At 42.0% G+C, this 22,551-nt stretch overlaps 2 protein-coding genes across 2 annotated transcripts in view; one reads left to right on the forward strand and one right to left on the reverse strand.

The window, feature by feature from the left end:
- Nucleotides 1–13,279, reverse strand: part of LOC126335477 (nucleolar protein 10) — a 54,521-nt gene extending 41,242 nt beyond the window's left edge. The window contains exons 1-2 of the mRNA XM_049998795.1: nucleotides 13,196–13,279; nucleotides 2,019–2,064 (exon numbers count right to left, since the gene is read on the reverse strand). Of these exons, the coding sequence (XP_049854752.1) occupies nucleotides 2,019–2,064; nucleotides 13,196–13,261 (112 nt within the window). The 5' untranslated portion in view covers nucleotides 13,262–13,279. The remainder of the gene's footprint in view (nucleotides 1–2,018; nucleotides 2,065–13,195) is intronic.
- Nucleotides 13,280–13,431: 152 nt separating this feature from the next.
- Nucleotides 13,432–22,551, forward strand: part of LOC126335476 (alsin) — a 181,602-nt gene continuing 172,482 nt past the window's right edge. The window contains exon 1 of the mRNA XM_049998794.1: nucleotides 13,432–15,084. Within this exon, the coding sequence (XP_049854751.1) occupies nucleotides 13,748–15,084 (1,337 nt within the window). The 5' untranslated portion in view covers nucleotides 13,432–13,747. The remainder of the gene's footprint in view (nucleotides 15,085–22,551) is intronic.

Raw genomic sequence — 22,551 nt, forward strand, 5'->3', positions numbered from 1 at the left:
CTCGACACAGCCCCGCACCCCAGTCAAGCTGCAGAACTGCTCTCCCAACACAGCTGGAACTGTTACACTTGTAGCCATACCGGTGTGTGTGTGTGTGTGTGTGTGTGTGTGTGTGTGTGTTTATGAGGGCAGGGGTATCACTTTAGCCCAAAAAAAGTTACTGTCCGAAAGCTAGCAACGTTTTCAGTCTTGTCTATGCACCTGCCAACTCACTGCCCATACTACTCAGTACATTGTTACCTTTATTCATAAATTATTTAGACTATTAGTAGAGGCACTGTGTCACAACTGTACAACTACTGTGTTGGCTGAATACACAATGCCATGACTGCAGTTTTTTAGGATTCCCAGAATGAAGGCTGCATCGCCCAGAAAAGCTGTAGCAGGGGGAGGGAATCCAGATGGCACAGGTTGTGAAGCAGTCAATGAAATTAAGGATGTTGCATTTAGCAGTGTGTTCCATCACTGTATAGTCAATTCTGCTCTTGGTCAAAGTTTGGTGGTGGCTATTCATTCCGGTGGGCAGCTGGTGTTCTTGCCCATATAAATGTTGTACAGACATGGCAGCAAAGGTTATACACGACATGGCTGCTTTCACTGGCGGCTCTACCACCAAATGGATATGATAAGCCTGTAATGGGATTGGAGTAGGATGTGCTGGGTAGGTGAATCAGACATGTCTTGCATCTTGCACCCAGATCCTTACACAATGATATGACCCATGTGACAAGAAGACGGGAGTAGGGGTAGCATAGGGATGGACCAGGATATCGTGTGGACTGGTTGGGTGGCAGAATGTCAATTTAGGAAGGATGGGAAAAGATTGTGGGTAGGATGGTTAACATTTCAGGGCATGGTCATGGCTAATTGAAGGCTCGAAGCCCAGATAAGGTGCCAAATTAAACTGTGAGGCTGAGATGATACTGAGTGACAAGGGATTGCTCATTTGTAGCTGGTTTTTGAGGTGGTGGGAAGGTTAGGAGCACATGAGAATGTTGTGTAAAAAATCTGCCTGCAGCCTATGTTTGGGAGATAGTGCCCGTCCATAAAGGTCTTAGTGAGACCTTCTGCATACTGAACACAGGAAATTTGTCACTGTGAATGTGTCATCCACAGGTTGCAACTATGTGGGAGTAATTTTTTGATGTGGAAGGAATGACAGCTGTCAAAATGCAGGTATTGTTGATGGTTAATGGGCTTGATAAGGACAGAAATATGGATGGCCCCATCAAAGACATGGTTTGGGTTTTTGGAAGGATAGGAAGGCTTCCTCAAGATGGCCATTGCCATACCGAGGATTGGTTCATATTTCCTTCAGTTGGAACACAGTAAATAGCTACAACTGGGTGCCCAGGATTGTTGGTTTGTGGACTTTGGGAAGCATGAAAAGGTGTGTGTGTGTGTGTGTGTGTGTGTGTGTGTGAGAGAGAGAGAGAGAGAGAGAGAGAGAGAGAAAGAGAGAGAAAGAGAGAGAGAGAGAGAGAGAGAGAGAGAGAGAGAGAGTAGGGGGGAGGGGAGGTAGGGGAGGGGGGAGTCACTGGGATGAAGAGGGAGATGGAATCGGGAGAAAGATTCTGGTATGGACCAAAGGGTTTGAGTGGGGATTGACACTTATACTGGATTTTGGGGATGGATCACTGAGCTGGCAGATGCCTCCTGTAAGGTAAGTGCTGTGATTCATCACAACAGTGGTGGAGCTTTTGCTTGCAGGGAGAATTATTAAATCATGGTCTGCCTTGAGGCTGCAGATGGCTGTTCTGTGGCACATCGAGAGGCTTTTGTTCTTGGGAAGGAACCCGAAGGAGGATGGTGAGGCCAAGTCGGAGTGTGGGACTGAAAGTGAGGTCTTTGGATAGGGTTGAAATTTCTGTAGGACTGAGGTTTTTGTTGCATAAGCTGACAATATTTTGGGTTTGCTTAGGTTCTGGTTTGTCGAATATTGGGATGGAATTTCAGGAGATGTGACATAACTTAAGAGTAAAAACTATGTTCTTATATAAGGACATTAGTAGACTTACCAACATGCTTCTTCTGAAGAGCTCTCCTTTTTCTCTCTGACAGCCACTGTAAGGGGGAAAAAAAATTGGAACTGGTAATATACGTGGCTTACTCAGCCCTAAAGCAGCACCCCCCCCCCCCTCTCTCTCTCTCTCTCACACACACACACACACACACACACACACACACACACACACACACACACACACACTACTGCTGGCTGCAAGAACTCTTCGTACACACCAAAAATTATTTCTGTGATTTTTGTTACAGTATTAATTGCAATGATATGACACAGTAAAACTGATTTGTAAAGTTAGTAAATTCTTTCACAGTATAAACATTGAGGTGACAAAAGTAATGTAATAGCAATATGCACATATACAGATGGCAACTGTATTGCGTAAACATGGTATAAAAGGGCAGTGCATTGTTGGAGCTGTCATTTATACTCAGTGAAAAGGTTTCTGATGTAATTATGGCCACACAACAGGAATTAACAGACTCTGAATGCAGAATTGTGGATGGAGCTAGACATATGGAACATTCTATTTCGGAAATCATTAGGGAATTTAATATTCCGAGATCCAAAGTGTCACAAGTGTGCTGAGAATACAAATTTGAGGCATTACCTCTCACCATAGACCACACAGTGACTGACGGCCTTCACTCAACAATCGATAGCAGTAGGATTTTTGTAGAGTTGTTACTGATAACAGACAAGCAACAGTGTGAAATAACCACAGAAATCAATGTGAGACATACGGCGAACATATCCATTAGGACACTGTGGTGAAATTTGTTATTAATGGGCTATGGCAGCAGATAACTGACATGAGTGCCTTTGTTAACAGCATAACATTGCCAGCAACGCCTCTCTTGGGCTTGTGACCATATTGGTTTGACCCTAGACAACTGCAAAACTGTGGCCTGGTCAGACAAGTACAACTGGTACAAGCTGATGGTGGGGTTCAAGTGTGCCTCAGACCAAATGAAGACATGGACCCAAGTTGTCAACAAGGCACTGTGTAAGCTAGTGGTGGCTCCAGAATGGTGTGGGCAGTGTTTACATGGAATGGACTGGCTCCTCTGCTCCAACTGAACCGATCATTGACTGGAAATGGTTGTCTTTGGCTACTTGGAGACCATTTGCAACCATTCATGGACTTTCTGTTCACTAACAATGATGGAATTTTTATGAATGACAATGCGCGATGTCTCCAGGCCACAATTGTTCGCTACTGGTTTGACAATTTGAGTGAATGATTTGGCCACCCAGATCGCCCAATATGAATCCCAATGAACATTTATAGGAACTGAAAGGTAAGTTTGTGCACAAAATCCTGCACCAGCAACACTTTTGCAATTACTGATGGCTGTAGAGGCTGCATGGCTCAATATTTCTGAAGGGAACTTACAACAACTTGTTGTATCCATCCACTTCGAGTTTACGAGTTGCTGCACTACGCCAAGCAAGTGGAGGTCCAACACAAGATTAGGATGTATCTCAAGACTTTTTCCACCTCAGTGCATGTTGATTTGCTTTCACTGTTATTTTAAGGTTAAAACAAAATTATTTTATTTTTCTCAGCCTTTTAATTAATTCTATGTTGCTACAATTTGTTTTATTACCTTATTTCACTGATACAGAGGTTCAACTGAATAAACAAAAATAAATAAGCGACAAACTGAAAGTAAACACAACATTCCTTACATTTTATATATGTTTCCCTATATTACTAAAAATTGCTGTTCTGTGTCCCTTAAGTTCTGCAGTCCACAAAAGGGAAACCAGCAACAGTGTTACAGCTGTTATCAACTAGTGAGCAGTTTGTGATTAGGTGGCCTTCGGCTTCTCTTGCAAGGAATGACCTTGTATAACATGGAGTACAAGACTTTTGGTTGGTGCAGTGACTGCTGAACATTTAGTTATCTGCATGTTCCACACATCATTGGGTTGGTGATCAATGGTTCTTATTACTGGATACTTCACTTCTCTCCTTGAGTGAAGGAGAGCATACATCATTTCTCCTTCTAGCCTTATATTTATGAATGTTATTGTTTTCAAACTGTAAGGCTGCCATCAGTACACCCAATTCTTTACAGGTTGAGTGTACCTATGAAGAATTATTGTATTTGTGGGCCACAGCTCATTGTTCAAATACAGCATTCACAAGATGCCAATAAAGCCTAAAATCCTTGCACAATATCAACACTGCAGACTGTAACAATCATAGCCAATACACATTCACCAGGTCAGCCTAAAAAATGATAATCAAAGTGGTCCACATAAAAAGGGGCAAAAATCAACCTTAAAGGACAATAATTCTGAGGCATTAAGGAATCGAAAGAGCATATTAAGACTGTAGATGTTGTTGCTGAAGAAAACTGATTAAGATGTGAGAGAACAGTAAAGGAGCCTCTAGGCAACTGCCTTGATAATACATCGTAGGGCCCCCGCAAGCATGTAAATGTGCTGCAACATGACATGGAATGGACTCAACTAATGTCTTAAGTAGTGCTGGAGGGAACTGACACCATGAATCCTGCAGGGCTGTTCATAAATCCATAAGAGTACGAAGAGATGGAGATCTCTTCTGAACAGCACATTGCAAGGCATCCCAGAATAATGTTCATGTCTGGGGAGTCTGGTGGCCACCGGAAGTGTTTAAACTCAGAAGAGTGTTCCTGGAGTCACTCTGTAACAATTCTGGATGTATGGGGTGTCACATTGTCCTGCTGAAATTGCCCAACTCCACTGGAATGCACAATGGACATGGACAGGATGCTTACGTACATGTCACGTGTCAGATTTGTATCTAGACGTATCAAGAGTCCCATATCACTTCCAACTGCACACACTCCACACTATTACAGTGTCTCCACCAGCTTCAACAGTCCCCTGCTGACATGCAGGGTCCATGGATTCATGAGGTGTCTCCATATCCCTCCACGTTCATACACTCAATACAATTTGAAACGAGACTCATCTGACCAGGCAACATGTTTCCAGCCATAAACAGTCCAATGTCGGTGTTGACAGGACCAGGTGAGGCATAAAGCTTTAAGTCATGCAGTCATCAAGAGTACATTAGTGGCCCTTCAGCTCCGAAAGCTCATATTGATGACCGAGCGAGGTGGCGCAGTGGTTAGCACACTGGACTCACATTCGGAAGGGCGACGGTTAAATCCGCGTCTGGCCATCCTGATTTAGGTTTTCCGTGATTTCTCTAAATCACTCCAGGCAAATGCCGAGATGGTTCCTTTCAAGGGGCACGGCCGACTTCCTTCCCCATCCTTCCCTAATCCGATGAGACCGATGACCTCGCTGTCCAGTCCCCCCCCCCCCCCCCCCCCAAAACAACCAACCCATATTGATGATGTTTCATTGAATGGTTCGCATGCTGACACTTGCTGATGGCTCAGCATTGAAATCTGCAACAATATGTGGAAGGGTTGCAATTCTCTTCACTCATCGTTGGTCCCATTCTTAAACCACCTTTGTCCGGCTGCAGCGATGTCAGAGATTTAATGTTTTACCAGATTCCTAATATTCATAGTACACTCGTGAAAGGGTCATACGGGAAAATCCATTTCATCGCTACCTCAGAGATGCTGTGTCCCATCGCTTGTGCACAGACTGCACCACCACATTCAAACTCACTTAAATATTGATAACCTGCCATTGTAGCAGCAGTAACCAATCTAAACTGCACCAGACACTTGCTGTATTATATAAGCATTGCCGACTGCAGTGCCGTATTCTGCCTGTTTTCATGTCTCTGTATTTGAATACACGTCCCTATACTAGTTTCTTTGGCACTTCAGTGTAAATTCCCAACACAAATAAGATGGAGCATTAGAAAAAAAGTTTTATATGCCATATAAGGATTCCTTTCCATGGCACAACACATGTGGTATGCGGTTTATAAAAACTACGTAATCAGCTGTCTTTTCTACTGTGATATTTAGTAACATACAGAGTTACATGTTTAACAATGGAAATTCCAAGATGTAAAAAGAACAATACGGAAAGGATACATTGCTACTCATCTCACAGAGGAGGGGTTGAGTCTCACGCAGGCCCAATGAAAAATACTGCTGGCATAGTCCATATCAATTCAGGCAGGCTAGAAAAAATTTTACCTTCATAGTCTCGGATGTTATTGAATTTAGCTTATGTTAAAATGAAGGACTGAGTAAGGAAGATGTAATTTTTTGTTTTTTCAAAAAAAAATTCTGCTCTGAAATACAGCCCTCCAAAGATGAGACTGCACATACCACTTTGAAGATGCGAATTTTGGAATTTTTTTAAAAAATGCTGTATCTCTGGAACAGATATCTATATTTTGTTAAGAGTTTTTTATTTTAATGATACTTGCTGTATGATTACAAAGAAATAAGTGCCACTTATGCAGCTGTAGTGTTCACAAACGCTCCTTAATTGCTTCAGTGACTCCTGGCGACTACCAACGGACTACCTTACGCTGGGGGCACCCTAAAGAGTGAGGGATCGCATTTCTGCTGCAGAAACAATTGTTGTAGTCACCTGCTCAACCATCACATCGATGTTACCATATGTGGGAGATTCAACGGTGACAGCATAGGTGAAAGTTTCCCAGTTTGCCTTGTTTAAAGCCTATCTGGGGGCCTCACGCAGGGGCAGTGACAAGAAGATGGGGGGAGTGGTCACTACCACACAGGTTGTCATGTGGTCTCCAGTGGATAGATGGGAGAAGTCCTGGGCTGCAAATTGATAAATCAATGGCCGAGTAACTAGCATGCGACACAGTGAAATGTGTGGGGGCCCCAGTATTTAAGAGGCAGAGGTCAAACTTAGACAGTGAAGTTTCGATATTTCTGCCTCGGCCAGTAGGCAGTGTCACCCCACAAGGGGTTATGGGCGTTAAAATCTCCCACAATAAGGAAATGTTTAGGGAGTTGATCAATCAGTGCAGCTAATACATTCAACGGTACTGCACCATCTGGAAGAAGATATACATTGTACACACTTATTTCCTGCATCGTCCTTATTCTGACAGCCACAGCTTCAAGAGGGGTTTGAAGGGGCACAGTTTCACTACAGACTGAGTTTAAGACATAAACGCAAACTCCACCTGACACTCGATTACAGTCACTACAGTTCCTGTAATATCCCTTATAGACACGGAGGGCAGGGATCCGCATTGTCGGGAATCAGATTTCCTGGAGAGCAATGCAGATAGCTGGTGTAAAGCTTAATAGTGTCGTAGCTCAGCCAGGCGGTGGAAAAAACTGCCGCAATTCCACTGGAGGATGTCGTCATCGTAAGACGGGGAAGGCATGGAACATTCAATGAGGTAGTTTATGCCTGTCACCTGCTGTCACCGACTTACTGCCTGGGCAGTCTATATCCATTGTGTCTGAGGGTCCGGTGAGATCTAGGTCCTCAGCGGGCACCAAAATCTCCACCACATCCTCAGACGCAGAACTTGTAGGTAGCAGTGGTGTGGGTGCCACTGCAACTTGGTCTTAGGCTCTCTCTCTCTCTCTCTCTCTCTCTCTCTCTCTCTCTCTCTCTCTCTCTCTCTCTCTCTCTCTCTCTCTCTCTCTCTCTCTCTCGCTGCTCCTAGACTTTCTCTTGCTGGGAGGACTTCACCTGCTCAGTCTCCGAGACTGAGGATGCACGTGAAGCCCTACACCAGCTGCTTTTGGGCTCTTCAACCACTGGTGGGTGTCATCTTTCCCTCTAGCAGGAACCTAGGAAGGTAGTCACCTAAGGGACCCCTTCCTAGTGAGAGAAACCAAAGAAGACTTACACTTCTCCAACTTACAAATGGGGACGGACATCCCTGATGTTTGGGGTGGAGGAGGGGGGGGGGAGTATTGTAGTGGCAGCATAGGACAATGTCATACGCACAGGATGCCAGCGTTCAAATTTTCTCTTAGCCTCAGGGCAGGTCAGTCGATCCAGGGTCTTGTACTCCATGATTTTCCTTTCTTTCCGGAGAATCCTGAAGTCTGGCGAGCAAGGTGAATGGTGCTCTCCGCAGTTGACACAGATGGGAGACGGGGCACTTGGAAAATTGGGATGAGATGGGCGTCCGCAATCTCGACGTGACGCTGGAGGTACAGCGTGAAGACACATGGCCGAACTTACAGCATTTAAAGCACCGCATTGGGGGAAGGATATAGGGCTTTACATCACAACAGTAGACCATCACCTTGACCTTCTCGGGCCATGTATCACACTCGAAGGCCAAGATGAAGGCACCGGTGGCAACCTAATTACCTCTCGCACGCTGGATGAAATGGACACCTCGCTGCTCTAAATTGGCGCTCAGTTCATCATCAGACTGCAAAAGAATGTCCATGTGAAATATGATACCCTGGACCATATTTAAGCTCTTATGGGGCATGATGGTTACAGAAACATCACCCAACTTGTCACAAGCGAGTAACACCTGTGACTGGGCAGAGGACGCTGTTTTGATCAAGACTGACCCAGATCTCATTTTGGACAAACCCTCCACCTCCCCAAAATTGCCTCTAGATGCTCAACAAAAAACTGTGGCTTCACCGGCATGAAAGATTCCCCATCAGCTCTTGAACATACAAGGTACCGCGGAAAATAAGATCCGCTGCCATCCTTAGCCTGACGTTCCTCCCATGGCGTGGCCAGGGAGGGGAACGATTTGGGGTCGTACATCTGTGTGTTGAATTGAGGTCGTGATCGCTTAGAGTCTGCTGGTGTTTCACCACCAGCAAAAGGTGATGGACAATGTTACATCGCGTGTCATCCTTCTGATGCCACCAACTCCGACCAGGGGCCCTCCCCATGGGCACCACCCACCCGCAACAAAGGTCACCTGGCAGGACGGCCATTGCCAGGAGTCCTGATGCCCCAGGTTGATATGAATCTACCCCTTGGCATACGGGGGGAGTTAATGGCGCAGGTGTCAGCAGAGCAATTCCTATGTGGTCAGGGGGCTACAACCAACAGGGTAGATGGCGGCCCCACCACAATGGACTGGCTACTGTGCTGGATATCAGGTGCAAAAAAGTCCATGGCCATCGTCGATGCAAAAAGCAACACTGCATATTGCATGGTGGGAAATGCACCCAGGAAGGTGTCCTTGCCCAAGAGATGGAGAATGGGCGGTACTGTAATGCGACGACGACAATGTGAGTCAAAGATCTCAATGCACGATGAACACAATGCACCATGTAAGGTGCCCTTTCCCAATTGTCTGGCTCTTTGGGAAAATTTTGAAGAATGGAGGTCAAACCCTACAGGGGATCATCACATAAAGGCCGAAACATGTGAAACGCCTCTTACGACAGGCAGGAATACCTGCGGCCTATTCTTACCCCCGGACCCAAAGGGGGGACTGCTGATGGATGAGTATTCCTGAGGACTTTTGTATTTCTAGGTATTTGTTATGGCAGTGAGGAGGGTATATGTACTCCACATATTAAAGGAAAATTTCACAATGTGACCTTTGTGAATGTAAATGCACATACAGAACAATCATATGAAGATACTGTGGACACCTTCTGTGATCAGCTACAGGAAGTTTGTGACAGAATACACAAATATGATTCCAAAATAGTTCTTGGTGACCATAATGCAAAACTGGGAAAGCAAGAGGCATCAAGAAGTGTTTTTGGTAAGGAAAGTCTGAATGCTGAAACTAATAATAATGGTTTGAGCATTGCCAGTTTGCTCCTGCAAACAAGATGAAGGCAAAAAGTACTTGTTTTCCAGGAAAAACATCTACAAAGGGACTTGGAAAATACCTGGAACAAATGAAACATACCAAGTAGACCACATATTGGTGTGAAAGAGGTCGGCATCCAATATGGAAAATGTGTGCACTTTCCGAGGAGCTAATTCTGATTCTGACCATTACCTAGCAGGAGCCAAAATGAGACAAAACCTTGATACACCTGCCAAAGGAAGTAGTACCTGAGTAAAGACATGGAATATGGAAAAACTGAAAGATAGGACTACTGTCAAGGATTACCAGAGCAAACAGACAGGAATTACAAGTTACAAAGGTGGTGGAGATAATGTAGACAAAGAGTGGACCTCTATTAAAGACGATATTAGAACAACAGCGCATGCAATATTGGGGGAAACAAGGAGACTTAGGAATGAAGACTGGTATGATGATACATCTACATCTACATCCATACTCCGCAAGCCACCTGACGGTGTGTGGCAGAGGGTACCCTGAGTACCTCTATCGGTTTTCCCTTCTATTCCAGTCTTGTATTGTATGTGGAAAGAAGGATTGTCGGTATGCTTCTGTGTGGGCTCTAATCTCTCTGATTTTATCCTCATGGTCTCTTCGCGAGATATACGTAGGAGGGAGCAATATACTGCTTGACTCTTTGGTGAAGGTATGTTCTCGAAACTTTAACAAAAGCCCGTACCGAGCTACTGAGCGTCTCTCCTGCAGAGTCTTCCACTGGAGTTTATCTATCATCTCTGTAACGCTTTCGCGATTACTAAATGATCCTGTAACGAAGCACGCTGCTCTCCGTTGGATCTTCTCTATCTCTTCTATCAACCCTATCTGGTGCAGATCCGACACTGTTGAGCAGTATTCAAGCAATGGTAGAACAAGTGTACTGTAACCAACTTTCTTTGTTTTCGGATTGCATTCCCTTAGGATTCTTCCAATGAATCTCAGTCTGGCATCTGCTTTACCGACGATCAACTTTATATGATCATTCCATTTTAAATCACTCCTAATGCGTACTCCCAGATAATTTATGGGTTAACTGCTTCCAGTTGCTGATAAGGGACCTATCTTTCTATGTATTCGCATCACATTACACTTGTCTACATTGAGATTCAATTGCCATTCCGTGCACAATGCGTCAATTCGCTGCAGATCCTCCTGCATTTCAGTACAATTTTTCATTGTTGCAACCTCTCGATACACCACAGCATCATCTGCAAAAAACCTCAGTGAACTTCCAATGTCATCCACCAGGTCATTTATGTATATTGTGAATAGCAACGGTCCTATGACACTCCCCTGCGGCACACCTGAAATCACTCTTACTTCGGAAAACTTCTCTCCATTGAGAATGACATGATGCGTTCTGTTATCTAGGAACTCCTCAATCCAATTACACAATTGATCTGATAGTCCATATGCTCTTACTTTGTTCATTAAACAACTGTGGGGAACTGTGTCAAACGCCTTGCGGAAGTCAAGAAACACGGCATCTACCTGTGAACCCGTGTCTAAGGCCCTCTGAGTCTCGTGGACGAATAGCGCGAGCTGGGTTTCACACGACCGTCTTTTTCTAAACCCATGCTGATTCCTACAGATTAGATTTCTAGTCTCCAGAAAAGACATTATACTTGAACATAATACGTGTTCCAAAATTCTACAACTGATCGATGTTAGAGATATAAGTCTATAGTTCTGCACATCTGTTCGACGTCCCTTCTTGAAAACGGGGATGACCTGTGCCCTTTTCCAATCCTTTGGATAAATGTAGACAGGCAGTGGAACAGAAAAAGGAAGCAAGGCTGAAATGCTTGCAGTGGAAATAGATCAAATCAGGCATTATATAATGAAAAGAGAATAGAGGTAGCAAGGGTATGTAGAAGGAAAAAAGAGAAACCATGAAGAGAAAGATAGAGATGGAAGGGCACTACAAGGAATGAAAGCAGAAAATTCGACAAGAAAATTAGAGAAGGAACTACACAAAATAGAACGAAAATAACAGCTTGTAAAGACAAAGAGGGAAATTTGGTGACAGATAAACAAGATGTTCTAGATATATGAGGAGAATAATACTTCAAGGGAATTTTGGAGGGCAATCCTAAATGAGCAGCCATTCTATTACACCACAGATACAGAAACAGAGGATCCAACATTAGAGTTTCCATTGTGTTTATGTTATTTACTACATGTGTTGGCGGTTGATGTTTTGGTATCGGCACTTGTAGTTAATTTATGTATCTTAGGCTAAAGTACTCTATTTCAATTTTTTTGGAACGTCAGTTGTATCTGAGCTGCATAGGTCATGGGAAGAGTTCGATTCCACTTGGTCATCGTAGCTGTTTGTGTTTTGTTATCATGAGTTGCTGTGGACCTATGTAGATCAAGGGAGGTGTCCGATTCCAATTTTTGTTGTTTTAGGTGTTGGTTTTGTTGGTATCGATAGTTGCAGTGTGATTATATTTTTGTAGTAATTGGTTTTTATTTTGTAGTGTCGACAATTACGGTTGAGCTATGTAGGTGAAAGGAAGTGACCGATTCCTGTCGATATTGCATGTGTAGCGGAACTTGGGAATTTCGTGGTGTTTTTATGTCTTCGTTTTGTGTAGTTTGGGATCGTGTGTGTGTCTGTATGTGTTTATATTTCGTTTGTCCACATCCAGAAACCCACAATTTCCCGCGATGGTTCATTTAGTTTGATAATATTTTCGGAGAGAGATGTGTGTGAAGCTTTCACATGTACTTTTATGTTTGTTGCAGTTTATGTAATGACGTCATAAGCGTTATATTGGAAACGAGAATGCTCGTTTCCGCCATATTGGTGACGTAATGGTTCGAAACAGACGGGTGGAATCGGAGGCTTCTGTCATCTATTCTGAAATTCATACAAGACATAGACGACGTTGTCAAGTAGAAATGGGTTCATGTTCTTTTCGAAGTTTTTATCTGTCAGCAACTGTCATCCACAAAAGTGGTGGTAAATATTTTATGGCTGTTTATTCTCCTACCTTCTGTGGAGAAATAAGTTGTAGGTAATAGATGCTGCCTTTATTCTTAGCGTTACATCTATCATTGAAACTATTATTCTCAAACTGAGTCCGATTTTTCACAACGAACTTCATAGGGAGTAAACATAGCAAGATTATCAGTGTCTTAACTCTGCACTAAAAATTGGACATGAATACGTTATTTCACTTGATCACGTCAAAGCTTACTAAATGTATTTGTTAAATTTCTGTAGTTCGTAAAATTATATATTGATACGCGATTAAAACTACTTTTTTTATTCGAAAAATCGAATATCATTACTTCAATTATATTAGTTTTCGCCTGGTAACTATCGAATTTCACTTTCTCGACATCCGTATCATATTGTTAAAAAATTTCGTTTCGGAAACAATATTGGTAGAGTTGAACTGCATGTCGAACTTTATTTAAACACTTTTGGATATAAACAAGACATTACTTACGTCGGGCAGTGATTTCCCAACACTCAAATTGTAGATCTTCACGTTATTTGGATTAGAAACTTGCATGGTAGTTAGTAATTTAACTTCGTCTCACTAATCAGTATCATCCGAATGCACCTCACACACACGCACGTGTTCCACACTTCCCACCAGTAAACAACAATCAACAAATCTTTACTGTCAAAGATATTTCAATGAGCAGCAATGGAAGACCTAACAAATGTCTGGCAGAGATATTACAGTTTGAATTTGTCAAATGTTGCTGCTTTACCAAAGACTTTCGTTGCAAATTTTTGACAGTAGGGTTCGCGAATGCAGTGCGGAAATTTAAAGTAAAGTATCAGTTTGTTTTTGAGGGGAAAATGTTAGGTAGCAGCAGGCGTAATGCCCAACACGGAAGAGTAGTGGGATGATCTGATTAAGAAGGATGATTCTTATCAGTTCAAATGAATTGACTGTATTGTTGTAACGATAGAGTGTTCAAAGTTCTAGTTTGTGTACACCACGGTCGTCTGTCACGGTATAGTATAAGCACTGTACACTTGCAATTGCATGGAGTGTGACAGAATGAGTGAACATAATTTCTTTTACGGACTAGAAAAGCTATCTATTACTAGCGGAATACCCGAGCTGCTCGTAAGTATAAGAAAAATTTGTTGTGTTTCGGACAACGTTTTTGTTTTGACATTAGGAGGAATAGTTTGTCACGGAATTATCGTGCATGAAGGTGAAATAACTACGCTGATACTGCAAGAAACAAGTATTGTAGCTGTCGATATTGCTTCAAATGCTACAACTCTATTTTACGTTAATGAAAGTGGGAGAGTTTTTAAGGTGTCTCCACACAATCTGGAAGATCACGAGGAAATTGTCTTAAATCAAGATTCTAGATGTTGTGCCCACGGTTTCCAAACTGCAGGACATACGGCCAAAGTAAAACAAGTTTCTGCGACAGATTACGGTTGTTTGTTTGTAACTGAGAATGGTGAGTTGTGGGCGTGTGGTGAACATCCCCAGCTGTGTGTACCAAGTATTGAACCACAGAAAGTGCTGTTTTTTGACAGGCGTGTTATTAATGTAGCCTGTGGTTCAGATTTTTCGTTAGCTTTAGTGAATAAAGTAGAGAAGTGTCCTTCAGAGAAAGGTGAATCAGATGAGGACGAGGAGGTGTTCGTGTCAAATTGCCCATCATGTCTTAGTGAGTGTGCTGTATCGCCAGTGTCACAGCAGTCATTATCAGATACATGCCCCTTGGGGCTCCACATCCAACAGCCCATTGTCGACCACTGTTCATCATCAACAGCAAGCAAAGACAACTCAGCTGATGACAAAAGGACATCAGATGAGTCTACATCCATTTCTTCGAGAGAGTGTACAGCTCAGAAGCAGAATATCCGTCATGATAATTCAAATGAGTGTGAAAAAACCGACCAAATTTCAGATGAAATTGAATGTCAGGATTCTACATCTGATAAAATACTTTGTGAAGAAACTGACATTTTAAATGAAAACAAGAATGACGAGATTAAAGCAGAGAAGAGGAACGAATTTTTTATAAATACTGATGCAGCAAGACAGTTTCTGACTAGACAGCTGTCTTGGGTTTCAACTTATGGAGGTGCTGGGGAGGACTTATTGGTTGAATGTGCTGAAGCATCACTTGTTCGTCCATCTCGTATAATAAAGCAGAATGTATCAACTGTCGCAAATTTAGTATATGAGGGCGTCAAGACTGTTGGTGATAGAGTTGCTACTCTATCGAGGCATATGAGTGGTGGCTCAGAAACTAGTGAAAATGTACAAAGTAGTATAGGAGACTTTGAAATATTTGACGATCTAAATTGTGATGAAGAAAAACATGCTGATCATCTGCCAGCACTAAGTTCAAGGTGAGACAGTCTATTAAACTTCTTACTATTACTAATAGTCTTTAGTGTTTAAAAAGGTAAATAACTTTCTACTAACTAGTTACATAATATATTTTGGTCTTTCTTCTTTGTGTATGTCAGTTCACCTGTATGAGCAAGTTCATTTGAAATGTGGAGTTCCTTTGAATTAGATCTCTTAGGGAGTTGAGTTTCGTTATTATTAGTATTATTATTATTAAAAATAACTAGACTACATATCTTGACTAGCTACATGATGATTAGCCAACACTTCGTACATTGTAACTATGATAAACATTATAATGTGAAATAGGCTATATTATTACCACAACAGTTACATAAATTTGATTTAGGTCTACTGAAGCCTGCACATCTTGCACAGTTCTGCTTAATGATAATAACAGTTATGCTTTGGGAGGGAATGGGTGCAATTGAAAGTACTAGTAAAGGTAGTGTCTTACTCAGTGCAATATCTAATTGGTGCAAAAATGAACATGTGCTGTGAAAGCTTCTTGGGATATTCCATAATCTGAGAAATTGTGTTCTGAAGATAGTGAAATAACTACAAAAGTAATATTTCAATAGACCAGATATCATCTTTGAATGACATTCTGGGATCTTGAGGGAACTTTACTTCATTAGAAACTGGATTGAACCTGTTCTTTCATATGGATTGCCACTGTGTCTGGAGTGTTATGCCATGTTTTCCCTGTCAGATGGTGGGGGAGAAGGTGTAGGCAGTCAGGGTGGCTGCTCTTACTACCTCATGCTTAGGGTACGCATTCACTTGTGGCAAGGAGGAATAAACTCATCCATACTCACGTTGCAGTCAGATTCATTTTTTCATCTTGTACATGGTGTAGTGATGCTCCTGGCTCACACCCATTGGACAGGATAGGTGTCAAATCCATGGTCTTTGGTGGCACTACTTGCCAGGGGTCAATGGAAGTGTCCAATTCCACCCGTCGGCTTTGATCCGTGATGTAAGGCTGTTGTAGTGTGCAATGTCACGACAGCACAAAGTTTAGTTTGTGAGAGTGGTGTGTTTGTAAATGTCATTTTGATGTGATTGGTGGTGCTCGCTGGTGATGTGTTGTGTGTGAGGTGATGTTTTTGGTTTAGTTGTCATTTGTGACATGTTTATAGGTGGCATATTGTTGCCATTGGTGGTTTTCTCCGGTTGTGTGTTTATGCGTAGCGTGTTATGTGGCGTATTGGGTTCATTTGCGTGGTAGCACTGCACGTGTGTGGTATCGGTGGTTACTGTGCTTTCAGCGGAATATTTTTCAGTGAATTAAAAATTTTGGTTTTGTTATGGTGACATTATTACAGTTTTTTTTCTGTTTGTCGAGTGTGAATTTTAGCTTTGTTTATGTCTTTGGTAGGTATGGATATGACTGATAAGGTCAACAGTTTTCGGTTGTTGGCGATGATGGGGGACAGTGTGTTGTCTCTAATAAAATTTATTCAGCTGTTCGGTCTGTTGGCTGAAGTTGTGAAGTGTTCAGTGTCGTGACGAAATGAGGCTTACTAAAGTTCCAGCATCTCTGACCAGGGACAGCTATATGTGGAGATATCGTAAGGATAACTTATGGCGCTCCATTAGGTGAGGTACCTGGTTCAAGACGTGCGAGAAATTGTGTTAGTGATGTATCATTTTTGTTATAAATCCTCTCACAGTATCTGTGCGCGTGAGGTGGGTGTGAGTAGGAAAACGGGAAGAGTTCGATTTTCTAGGTTTTTTTTAAAAAAAGGTCGTATTAAGTGTGGTGGTGGTGGTGGTGAAAATTTTGATGTTTATAGTGTGGTATCAGTTGTTGCTGTTGACCTATATAGGTCAAGGGAAGTGTTAGATTCCAGTTTTGATTTTCTAGGTGTTGTTTTTGTGGTAGGATTAAGTGTGGTGGTTCTGAAAGTTTTGAGATTTATATTGTAGTATCTACATCTACATCCATACTCCGCAGGCCACCTGACGGTGTGTGGCGGGGGGTACCCTGAGTACCTCTATCAGTTCTCCCTTCTATTCCAGTCTCGTATTGTACGTGGAAAGAAGGATTGTCGGTATGCTTCTGTGTGGGCTCTAATCTCTCTGATTTTATCCTCATAGTCTCTTCGCGAGATATACGGAGGAGGGAGCAATATACTGCTTGACTCTTCGGTGTAGGTATGTTCTCGGAGCTTTAACAAAAGCCCGTACCGAGCTACTGAGCGTCTCTCCTGCAGAGTCTTCCACTGGAGTTTATCTATCATCTCTGTAATGCTTTCGCGATTACTAAATGATCCTGTAACGAAGCACGCTGCTCTTCGTTGGATCTTCTCTATCTTTGTGCAGCAACCACAGATAGTTGCTGTTGATCTATATAGGTCAAGGGAAGTAATTGACTCCAGTGTTTTTTTGTGTTTATATTTAGTTTGTCCCCACCCAAAAAACCCCAATTTCCCCCACTTGTCCCGTTAGTTTCATTATATTTTTGGAGGAATATCTGTTTGGTGGTTTTTTGATCTATTTTCGTGTTTGTTGTCATGTTTACATGATGACATCATAGGAGCAGTATGGGAGTTGTTGTGAGTGGTCGGTTTCACCATATTGGTGACGCTATTTGTCAAATCAGAGGGGTGGAATCGGACACTTCTGTTATCCCCTTGCCAGGATCCCAGCTGGAGTCATAAACTGCACAGCAAGGCTCAGGAGCAGAGTGCTCTTGCTGGGCAAAAAGCTCAGTGGCAGCTGGTGCTGAGTCAGTGTTGATGAAGCAGCTGTACTTCACAACCACCCAGTGAGTAGGTTCTGCTGACAGCCTGCCTCACAACAGCTTCCAAAAGCACACGATTAGTCCGCCTAATGCAGTCTTTAGTGGCTGATAGCCAACTCTTACGTGTCACTGCGTGATGACCACGTATCCACCACAGCTTGCAGCTGTTTCACAATTACTCCACCCCATTTGGCCCTAATGTGTTGCTACAACCACCTATTCAGTAACCAGCAGTTTTACTAAAATTAAGGATGTCATTTCAGCATTGCAACAAAGTTACCGTGACACCTCGATCAAGGTGTATATAAATGGCACCTGCCCAGATGGAAAATGAAATTGAGTTGGCAACCACTGCAGCAAGGGCTACAGCTGTGTGTTCCAAAGAAGCATCATCACTCAGTCACCCTTCACTGTTTCAGCTATCAGTGTCAATCAGCATTGTTCAACAGGACTGCTTGCCATACAGGGTGCATCACACACTGTTGGTCTGGGGGTTTAAATGGGATGCTAGTAGCCACCAACCCACTTAGCGATAACTTCCAACCATAGGAGATGGGCAGAGTTCGCTCCCCATATGATGTCACCTTCACCACAACCTGTTGCCAGGCAGGCTGTCATCACAACCTACCTGCTGTGTGGTCATGAAGTAAAACTGCTTCACCAGCACTGACTCAGTACCAGTTGCCGCTGAGCTTCCTGCTCAGCAAGAACGCTCTTGCTGTGCAGTTTGTGGCTGCAGCCAGGATCCTGGCAACGAACTGCCAGCAAGGACGATATGTTTGACACTTATTCTGCCAACTGGACATGAGCCAGGAGCAGCACTATACTGGGTACAAGATGGAAAAAATGAATCTGGTTGCAGCACGATATCACTGGGTTTATTTCCTGCTCGCCACAAGTGAACGTGTACCCTAACCATGAGGTGGTCAGAGTGGCCATCCTGACAGCCTACATAAACATATATAAACACCTTGGCTGCTATAGAAAAAAATCAAAGGCTGTGCCCCTTGAACACATCTGTCAATGGTCTCCTAGACTACCAGCAATTTTTATAAGAAACTACTGGAATGTAGATCTAGAAACAAAAGTGCAGATGATGTGCAAATGGATAATTGGTGAGCAAGAAATTGACTGATCCAGACTTACTTGTTACATTTTATATACACAAGTGGAACAATAATCGAAACAAAGGCACTTAAGCATGAACAAAATAATGAGAAAATTTAAAGAATCAGAATTAAAATGTTAAATAACTGCTACAACTGCAAACTACTTTAATACAATCACGAAATGCTGTTTTCTTATTTTTTTTTAGATCTTAACCTGTGTGAATATAAAAAAAATTGATGTTTGTCTTATATACTGGGATCCATAGGAACAACATGTCAGATATCTTTAAGGAGCTCTACAGCCCTAAGAATTAATCTCGTGCTCATTTAGCGAAGTCAGTTTGTTCAGATGGCAAGTCAGTAGAACGGCAACAGTCTTCAAGGCTTCCTCACAAAATTTCACTGTTCAAATCCTCTTGAATTATCAGCTAGGAGGGTGCAAGTCTAGATCATGGCCAGTGATGTACTTACGTGTTTTGTGCTGCAGTGATGTCGCACTTGCCATGAGCTATGATGGGAAGGAAAGAGGGCAGCCAATGTGAGAGCAGCAGACAGATGACTTGTTTCAAAGGCATGTTGTCATATTCTCATGTCAGTACATCACTACCTTGAAAACCATAACACATTCAAATGAAATAGGAAAATATTTTGACAGCCAAGGTCATTACCATGGAATGGAGTGAGTTGACCTCGGAGGGTGAGATTAATCACTGTTCAACTTTCCATTTGTAAATAAATTCCAAGCTAACGAGTACAGATATTTTTCTTTCTCAGCGTTGGCAGTATTTGTAAACTATCTTTGAAAGTGGTGGCCATCTTAGATATCAAGTGATGCGTACAGTTTGGAGGGAAGCACATGTTGAAGGCCTATATTTTCCATTAGGCTCAGTGTATGCATTTACATGAAACAAAAACAAAATAACACACGGTACAGTAAATAAGTAGCCTACACAAATTAAGTTCCTTTTAACAGGGTTTCTGCAGAAAACCAGTGCTACATTTGAAACTAGTTTTTATAGTAGCCTGTCAGTAAAAACCATATAACCTATATTAAATATATCTTTAAATATAACTTGGAACATGTTTATTCCTTTGATCAATCTCACCCCATTGACATTTTTTCTATATCACAGAAATGGCTGGACCGAACTGCATGAGGTTAATGTTGATCACTTTTGGTCACTAGTACTGTAGTTTCACGCTGTAAAAACAAGCAGCAGCCACAAGGTTGAGGTCCAGAAGTAGTTTCCTCAAGACCACTTCAGTGTTGGAAACAACTGTGGATTTCTTGAGTTGAGAATAACTCAACTGGCCCGCCCTCTTCAGAAACCTTACCTCCCTCTCCCCCAGGTATGATCAGGAGTGTAACCTGTGGAGATCACTCAACCGCCTTCAGTCTGGAGTTGGAAGATCAAGGAGTAACATCCCAAAATGGCACTTCCCTGTGGTTACCATTAACTGTGATTGCAGAGAACAACACACCATGGAAGATCTACTGGTCTGTCAACAACGGCCTGCGTGTTGTGCAGAAGAAAATCTTCTGTTCGCGACTTTTGAATGCAGTTGTTGTTGAAAGATTTTGAGCAACAGTGGTGTACTTTAATAATTCTTTTTCTCTTTTGTTTTTAATGGTAAATGCCATGTATTGTATTTTCTTCTGACTTGGATAAATAACAATAAAAATAGCAGTAGAGAAGCACCACTGTGACTGCCGCTGGCCCTGTTCTAGACTTAAGTCGAGTAGCAGCATTGACTTGAAGCAATGTTTCAATAAGTTACTTACTCGTCGTCTTCTGACATAGTGAAAGGCTCCCTCCTACAGGACCTATGAAGCAGAGTATCTGCAGTATTACTTCTTTCTGAGCTGACCATGTGGCCCTTGCAGTGCTTTTTTGGGGAGGAGGAGGTGAGAGGTACTGTGACGTCTTCTGCCCTCACTGAGTTCGCCCTCAGTGTTAAAGAAGCCTGTCATCACTATATTGCTTAATGAGACCAATCCATATTTGCCTGTGAATAATTTTGGTGGCCTCTATGCTCAACTTCCATACCCTCATAAGATCTGTAACATTCATTTTCCCATGTAATGTCCATAACTGATTGAAGCCTTTGCCCTTGAAAGTGCTCCAATTTCTTGGTGTTGCAGCAGTAATGAGTTAAATTTTTGCATCCATGCTATAGGACTGAGACAACTGCTGCCTGGAACACCGTTAGTTTAGCACTTCTCTGTACATCATTAATTCAGGAACACCTAGTGGGAGAGGCATCCAAAGGTTGTGTGACTAGCATGGATTCTGTTTTCAACCTCATTTTCAGAAGTGCAGTGTTCTAAGAGAGTGTTTCCAAAGTAAGAAAAGTGTTCTATTGGCTCCAGATGCATACCAGCGGTAAAAGGATCATAGTCTGTGCGAGCAGTTGCTAATGATACAGGCATTGCAATAAATAGGAAGTCAAGCACAGATTTATAAATGGCAGCTAATCAAATTTTCACTGACATTAATAAATGGTTTAAAGCTAATTCACTGCATTAAACTTCAAAAAACCTGGTATAAGCAGTTCAGAACCTGTAAGAGATTTCGTTCCAGCATGTGTATAATGTATGAAGACATGGAGATTGAAGAGGTTGACAGTGGAAAATTTCTGGGATTACAATTCAGTAGTGAATAACAGTTTCAGCTCATTAGATGGATGAACCAGAGATATTTTGTCATTTGCATATTACAGCTCTGTTATCTGGATGAGCTCAGTCAACCTTTTTTGAGCCAAATCTGGCTGGCTTGATTTCTCCATAAAAACATTATCTGGTTTCCACACTTGCTGTTGTATGTGGAGCATGTTATTCAGCTGCTTCAAGAGAGCATATAAGCAATTTGTGTGACATGTGAACTACTATAAAAATAAAGTGCTTGCACAACCTGTCCATTAGAGTAGATTAGATTAGATTCGATTCAGTTTTTGTTCCATTGACCCAAAAATGAAATGATCCTCGTGGATGTGGAACACATGAAAAAGCATAACATAAAAAACATAAACCATCTGTATATAATACTCACTACCCTTATCATTTGTCAGGAGATGGTCAAAATATGTGAATAAATTACTGTAAAGTGGAACTGCTAGTATTTACAAAATTAATACATTGTCAGAATGAAACATAGTTATGAATTTTTAATAAATTTATCATAAACAAAATATCTAATCTTGACTGTTGTGACCAAGTGCTATCTAAACTGAAATCTAACAGACATTTTTACTTAAGTTGGTCTGACAGTACCTGTTAAGATATTCAACTATAGAGCAGGAGGAGTTGCCTATCAAAAAGTTTTTCAAACTCTGTTTGAACAGTGCTTTACCTGAAACCAAGTTTTTAATGGTTGCTGGCTATTTATGGAAAATGTATGTTCCTGAGTACTGTACCCCTTTTCTGAATCAAGGTAAGTGATTTTAGATCTTTATGAAGATTGCTCTTATTCCTAGTGTTGATACTATGTATCAAGCAATTGGTTGGAAACAGGAATGTTTTATTGCAACAGTTGTCATTAAGGAATAAATATACTGGTAAGTATTGGTTAGAATACCAAGTTCCTTGAACAGATTTCTAGAAGTTCTTG

Source organism: Schistocerca gregaria, chromosome 2, assembly GCF_023897955.1.
Source record: "Schistocerca gregaria isolate iqSchGreg1 chromosome 2, iqSchGreg1.2, whole genome shotgun sequence".
Taxonomy (NCBI): Eukaryota; Metazoa; Arthropoda; class Insecta; order Orthoptera; family Acrididae; genus Schistocerca; species Schistocerca gregaria.